This window comes from Corvus brachyrhynchos, unplaced genomic scaffold (assembly GCF_000691975.1).
Source record: "Corvus brachyrhynchos isolate BGI_N302 unplaced genomic scaffold, ASM69197v1 scaffold555, whole genome shotgun sequence".
In the NCBI taxonomy this organism is placed as follows: domain Eukaryota; kingdom Metazoa; phylum Chordata; class Aves; order Passeriformes; family Corvidae; genus Corvus; species Corvus brachyrhynchos.
This window is the reverse complement of record NW_008238357.1, coordinates 380047-387379: the sequence shown is the minus strand read 5'-3', so window position 1 is coordinate 387379 and position 7333 is coordinate 380047. Positions and strand designations below refer to the sequence as shown.

The 7333-nt window shown below is 56.4% G+C and overlaps 1 protein-coding gene across 1 annotated transcript in view; it reads right to left on the bottom strand.

The window, feature by feature from the left end:
- The window catches only part of MYBPH (myosin binding protein H), an 11234-nt gene that overhangs the window by 1994 nt on the left and 1907 nt on the right, over positions 1–7333 (bottom strand). Inside the window, 7 exon segments of the mRNA XM_017735512.1 lie at positions 399–585; positions 994–1130; positions 1889–2048; positions 2192–2331; positions 2664–2859; positions 3812–3900; positions 6430–6597. Of these exon segments, the coding sequence (XP_017591001.1) occupies positions 399–585; positions 994–1130; positions 1889–2048; positions 2192–2331; positions 2664–2859; positions 3812–3900; positions 6430–6597 (1077 nt within the window).

Sequence of the window (7333 nt, the reverse complement as noted above, 5' to 3'; positions counted from 1 at the left end):
GGAAAGTGGGCTGAGAAGGACAGGCAGGATCCCGAGACATAAATCAGAGCAGCCCAGGTGCAGGGGAGGAGATTGACACACACCCCCCACGCCTGGGACAGGAGCGGGGGCAGCCAGCGCTGGGCCAGGCCTCCAGCAGCTCCTCTGGCTCTGCCATTTCTGGTTTCCTCTCCCTTTTTTTCCCCATGAATAAGGAAAGGTGATTTCAAGATGCTTCAAGACCATAAACCCAAGAAGCCCAAAGCTGCAGCTCCACAGGGCTGCCCAGTGTCCTCAGACTCCCTCACAACCAAGATCAACACAAAACAGGGACAAAACAGAGCACCGGGAAAGTGGGACAAGGAAAAGACAGGGCAAGGCAAGGGCTCCTGCTCCTCCTTCCCCTCAGCCAATCTCACCTTTCACATCCAGTTTGCAGTCTACTGAGGCCTCCCCCAGGGGGTTCACAGCCTTGCAGGTGTAGACACCCCCATCGAAAGGGCCAGGTTTGCGGATTTCCAGCGAGCACACGCCCTGATCAATCAGCGCTATGTATTTGGGGTCTTCCCGGATCTCCATCTGATTTTTCAACCAGATGATTTTGGGCTGAAAGTTTAAAGCAGGGAGAGAAATGAGAAGTCTAACTGGCCCCAAAATGCAGCCACCTCTCTCTGTCTTTGCCTTGCCCTGCCTGAAGCTTGTGGCCATGGTGGGATTCACAGCCAGAAGTATTCTGAAGATCCAAATCTCCCACTTGTGAGCCCTAACCACTGCTCCACCCTTCCTCCCCCAGCACAGAGGAAACAAGACATGGCTTGATTTAAGACCAGTCTCCCATCTCCATGCAGAAACAGCCTGAATGTGCCCCAGTTTGACTCAGGGGGCAGCTCTTAACCTCAATCCAACCCTAATCCAACAGCACCGACCATCTCCCAGACACCTCCAGCTTCCTTGCAAAAAACCCCACTGATGTCCCCGGGCCAGGGTGGTGCTGCCCATGGAGGAAGCACTGACCTGGGGGAAGCCCCGGACGGAGCAGAAGAGGTGAGTGCTGTAGCCCCGCGTAGTCGTTCGGTCTGTCAGGGGCTGCGTGAACTTTGGAGGCTCCATCATGTCCCGCTGGGGGATCTTCTCTGGCTGGTAAGTGGTTTCTGAGGAAATAATGAATTCTAGCTGAGGCAGAGCTCAGGCTCCTGGGCTGACCAACACAGGGATTCAGCACAAAGTACCCAAAACCACTTCTGTTCCCTCACGTAAGAGGCCAGATGTCACCTGGCCTGACCCAAGGACGTGGCCCTGAGCTCAGACAGCCCTGTTTCCTCATGCACTCATGCCATGGTAGTGCCCTGGTCCTGCAAGGAGCAGGGGGGATGCCAATCCCCAAACCCACTGTGACACATCCTGTGTGCAGCAGGTCAGACCCAGGCCAGGCACACTCTGGATCTCCCAGTCCATCCTCAAATCTCAGTGCACAGAAATAAGAGCTGGAGGGAATATCTGCATGTGGCAGAGACCTCAGGTCACTGTGTGCTACCAGGGGGAAGGATGGAATTAGATGCAAGGAGAGCAGGGCTGGCTGGAGATTTGGCCCTGAGCTGCAGGGCCAAAGCCAGGGCTGTTCTGACCCTTCCCAGCTCCTGCTTCCATCTCGTCCCAGGGATGTCCATGCCTTGGTTCCTCCCAGGGGGCTGAGCACGGCACAAGCTTTCCCCAAAGGAGAAATGAGGTGCAGAAGGGGGGTAGGGGACCTCTGGACCTTGGGGGTGCTCAGCCTCACCCCTGCTGGTCTTGTCCTGGGGACTGACCCAGCAGCATCAGCACAACTCCGAGGAAGCCCCACTGGCCCACTGGTCAGGACCCCTCTTGGCCACCACCCTCCCCAGCCTCTCAGCCAGGGACGTGTCCCCACTTGTCTTCTCGATGCAGGCCACCCCAGAGGCGACGGCAGCGCTGTCGCTGAGCCCGCAGATGTTCTCGGAGAACACTCGGAAGGAGTAGGTGTTGCCGATGATGAGGTCGGAGATGGTGCAGCTGGTGCGGGTGCAGCGCTCCAGCACTGTGAACCATTTCTGGGAGGGAAAAAGGAGGAAAAAAGAGAGTAGTGAGAAAACACAGGCTGTGACAAGGATGGAGAAGGTGTGGGGGGAGGCAGGGAGTGCAGCTGCCCCTCTCCCATCAGGGCATCCCCAGCAGCAGGAGTACCCAGGCTCACCCCACTCTTCTTGTCTGACTTCTGCACCCTGTAGCCCTTGATCTCAGAATTCCCGTTGTCCACAGGGGGAGTCCACTCCAGGGCCACATTAAAGCCCCACACATCCACCAGCTTCAGGTTCCGGGGAGGGCCGGGTGGCTCTGCAAACACAAACACCCTCAGGGTGACATCCCGGTTTGCTCCACCCACATTCTGTACCTTGACCATCCCTTCACCTCGTTTTTCATCTCTTCTCACCCTGGTGCAGCACACAAGGGACGAGAAGCTGCGCGGGGCAAGGGCTGGCAGAAACTGCATCCCCAACCAGAGGGGTTCACCTGCATGATCCTGTTGAGGATCCCACTGGAACAGAGACTCCAGGGTCCCTTGCCTTGTTGCTGTCCCATCACATCCCGCCCAGAACAAGACCTACCCAGCTAAGGAGGAGAAATGAGCCCCAGAGTGACCCTGCAGGGTCCCATCCTCAGCTCACCAACCACCTGGATGTCCAGGGTAGCCTTGTCCTCGGCTCCGTTGATCTGCACGGTGAGCTCGTACTTGCCCGAGTCCCCGCGCTGGGCCTGGCGGATGTAGAAGATGGTGTCCCGAGCCGTGTTGCGGATGGTGATGCGGTTGGTGTCCAGAGGCTGCCCTTCCTTGGTCCAGCTCACCTCGGGCTGAGGCTTTCCCTGGAGCAAGAGGCAGGTCAGGAGGCACTCGGGCACATGGTCCCAGCAGGTCCTGCTGGGAAGGATGGGTGGCAGAGCCACCCTGCTCTGGGCAGCAGCAGCCCAGGTGCCACTTCTCCCATCCAGCAGTCCCCGGGAAAGAAGCTGCAGCTGATTCCTGTCAGACTCACTGATGGGAAGCCCTCAGGCTCCAGGGGTGAGGCTGGAACATGCTGGCTCCCCAGGGTCCTCACGGAGCAAGCCCAGCTTTACTTGCCAGGGCAGAGCTGTGCTCTCATGGCCCAGGTGCTGAGCCCAAGATCCAGCTTAGCAGCAGGGCTTGAACTCAGCACACAGGGAAAGTTCATGCCTGGAGCACAGCCAGCACAGAGTCCCAACTGTCTGTGAGACATGGCATGGACAAGTCCCGCAGCTCAGGGGCCTCTCATGCCCCCTGCTTGGCCAACACATTTCAGAGCCAGCTGCCACAGTGGAGATGCTCTGGTGATGTCCCAGACAGGATGAGAGAGATCAGCTGAGGAGATGACCTCCAGCCTAACCCACCAGTGTCAGCACTTCTCCCCCATCACAGCCCTGAGGCTGCCCTGCTCCAAAGGCAGCTGGTCCCCTCAAGGAACCCCAGTGCTGTGCTGTGGGGTCCCAAGTGATGCGGCCAGATCCTGGCCAGGAGCATGAGCTGAACTGGACTTACTGGCTGAGAAAACAGCAACAGCCAGCCCATGCCCTGATGTGTTTGGGGTTGTCCCATTGCAGCATCATCAATAAAGATGTAGCAGGGGAAAAATGGGGTCTGGGCAGGAAAAGGAGAGACATTCCCACCCCATCACCTACCCTTGGCCCGCAAGACACAGGGACCAGGCCAAGTCAGAGCACAGTTGGACCCATGAGCTAACCTGCAGGAACAACCTGGAGGGAAATGCCCAAGGGATTAAAGCCCAAATCACCCACCTACCTGGAAGGGGATCATGATGTTCACAGCATCCCCCACGTGCCTGATGTAAGTCTCCCGCAGGTGCCGAGGCATGCGGATCCTCGGGAGCTCTGGGGACCAGGAATTCCCATTGTGAGACAAGGAACTCCCATTCCCCAGCTGGCTGACCCCCCTCGATACACACCCCTGCTTGGCCACCAAGAAAACCCACCCAAACACAGTCACCTTCTCCCTCTCATCTCCTGGACGGTGCTGCTCCCCTGCAGGGCTGTGCTAGCCTATCCCATTGCCTGTACCCCACAGTGATGCCCATGCCCGAGATCCCAGGTCACCAACCCGAAGGCAGCATTCTCATGGATCATTCACCCCCCGGAGCCCATAGAGACAACATGGGCTTAACCAGAAGAGCCACAGCACAACCTGTATGGTAACAAGGCAGGGAACAGCATCTCCCAGCTGGGAAATATCTCTCCCCCCAGCTTTCCAGAGGCCCAGCCTCCAGCAAGGACAAGGCTGGACCTCCACCTTCCCTGTGCACTCCAGCCCACTGAGACACGAAGGAGGTGCCTGGTCACACCACAGCTGTGGAAACCCCAGGCTCATGACAAAGGCAAACGTCCCCAAGGGAGCATAACAAAGCCAAGCAAAAGCCCTGCTGGAGAGTGCTCATGGAGCATGTCCCCTTCCCCGGGCGAATGGAAGCCGTGTAGCTCTGCTGGCTCAGTGCCAGCCAGGGATCCCTCTGGAGCCCCTCATAAAGGAGCTGGGAGTCTGTGCCCGGGTTAAATGTGCACGAGCTTAACCCTGGGGAGGGGCCCGGCCAGAATAAACCGGGCCTGAGCCAAACAGCTGTGAGGGCTGGGGAGCACAGGGCCAGGCCCCTCTGACAGCTGAGACGGTCCCTGCTCTGCTCGTGCTGCGATTTCTGCAGGGATCCATCCCCCAGTGCTGCCACTTGGGCTCATCTGTCTCAGCAGGGCCGGGAAACCTGACCGCAGGGGAAGAATGGTAACTCAGGGGTGTTCTCCCCAGCTCCTCAGAGCTGAGGTCGGTGGCCCAGGTGACACGGTGCCATGGTGGGAAGGCTCTTTCCTGCCCTTGCTCCCTGCAAAGTGTGACTCCCATACTGATCCTTCATCTGGTTTCTCCTTGTCCCTCTCCACCTCCCAAGCCCACTCATCCCACCTGTTGTTAAGCTCTGTGCTGTCCAACTGCTGCTATTTAAAATCCCCTGGGGTGCTATAAATGAACTGGTGAGATGTACAAAATGCAGGCCTGGAGAAAATGTGAAGGCCCGGAGGCAACAGATGGGGAGGGGAGGGAAAGGGGAAGGGGAAGGGGAAGGGCAAGGGGAAGGGCAAGGGGTAAAGAGCAACACTTTCTTTGGAGTTTCAAAATTAGCATATTCCTAGGGTCTGGTGGAAAAAACTGTATTAGTCTGCCAAAAAAAGGACATGTTTCTTAGATTTTTAAAGTTGCCAAGAAAAGACAAGAAAAAAAGGAAGAGGAAAAGGAAGAGAAAAGGGGAAAGGGAAAACAAAGAGGAAAAGAAAAAGGAAAATGGAAAATGAAGAGGAAAAGAAAAGGGGAAAGGGAAAAGGACAAGGAAAAGAAAAAGGGGAAGGACAAGGAAAAGGGGAAGGGGAAGGGGAAGGGGAAGGGGAAGGAGAAGGGGATGGAGGGGAAGGAGAAGGGGAAGGAAGGAAAACCCAGTAGATCAAGTTGTGTGTGGGTCTCTCAGCTCTTTGGGTTTTACACCTGTACATGTGGCTGGGACAAAGCTCAGGCAGCAGGGATGGGGTGTGGGAAGCACGAGCTGTGCATTTGTCATCTCATGTCAGTCCCTCTCCTCCCAGTTTTCCCAGTTCTATGAGGTTTGGTGGGATGGTTTTGAGGTCAGAGGTGAACAGGCCCAGCCACTCCCCCTAAGCCACATCCACCTCCTCCGAGCACACTGAGAAGACCCTGCAAGACCCTTTCCACAGGCTGATATTCTCCAAGCCTTTTCCTATGAAAAGCTGGTGGTTCATGGAATAACTTTTGTTAGTATTACTATTTTTAAGCAGCTGAAAAATCTGATGTGTTGAATAACAGGAAAACTTGAGCATTAATAATTCCTTCTAAAGGCAAAATGAGTCTGTATTTGCTGTTTGCTGAGTGCAAGCTGGCCCTGCCCTCCTGCATCAGCCTCGGCAAATTGGCAGCACCCCGGGAGGAATGTGAGTCCTGCTAAGCATGGGAGCAACTCATTCATTAGCGAGTTCAGCATGATTAAAGTTCCCATGCTCCAGACAACCAGCTCTTGACTTCCCTGAGCTAAATAAACAAAGCTGTCCAATGTGTGCCGTGGCATATTTGGGATGTGACACGGCCAAGGGGAGGAGACAAGCTCAGGGGGAGGCGGATTCTGGATTCCTGCCATGAAACGGGAAAATGTGGCTCTGCCCTTTGGGTCCTTCACCCCCAAAGCTTCACCATCAGCAAGATTGGTGAGGTCAGGAAGCTTGTCCCGAGGGAATTTGACCCAGTCATTGAGAATAACATCTGTCAAAGGCTGGACTGGACTGTGAGAGGCTGCTCAGGCTGCAGGGATGGCCGGGGATTCCGGCCAGGAATTCTCCTTCAGGGGCAGTACTCACGGAGGATCTCCCTGATGAGCACTGGCTGCTCCAGAGCGGCCGGGACGCTGGCTCCGCTGGCACTGACAGCCACCACCCTCACATGGATCTTGTCCCCAGAGCTGAGGTTTGGGATTGTGTAGCGGGTGGAAAGAAAAGGCTCCTGGTTCACAGCTTTCCAGTCTGAACCTGCAACAGACGCAGCACAGCATTTTGGATGTGCCATGGACAGACTGACACACCCCGAGCAGCAGGATCACGGCCCAGGGGGGAGACCCAGAGGCAAAGAACCTCTTCCTCAGAAAGGTGGAATGATTTTTGGGGCATCAGCAGAAAAAGGGACCTTGGAGGGGAGGTTGGCCCCCCTGCCAAGGAGCGTGGGGTATGAAGTGCTGGCAGAAGCTCAGCATTGGCGCGTGAGGACATTTGCAAGCAAGAAAAGGCATGGGGCCAGCGAACACATCCCTGCTGACCAGGTGCATTTCTGAAAGGAAAGATCCTTGGAGCTCCCTGCCAGCCCCTCTGCTCCTCTCACTGCCCCAGGACAACACCGGGACTCACCATGGCCCCCACAAACTCCTCCACACTGGGCAAGGTCTGCTCAGGACCTGCCCCCAGCTGGATGGACCTCTCCAAATGTTCTTCCTGCTTGGAAGGGTTGTCTCAAACTCAACCCAGAGCCCAGCCCTCCCCCAGCCCCAGCTAACATGGCCTTGCCGTGTGCCAAACCTCTCAAGGTGTTTCTCACTCAGAAAATAAACTGCCCTGGTCCCCCAAGGACTGGGTGTCCCGTGTGGGCAGTGAGAGTGACCCACATGTGCCAGGGTGTGCCAAGCCCCCATGTGCACCTTCAGAACAAGATTTTCCTGTCAATGCCATTGGAGCAGCCAAATCCCACCAGATCACCTTTCCCTTCACCACTGGC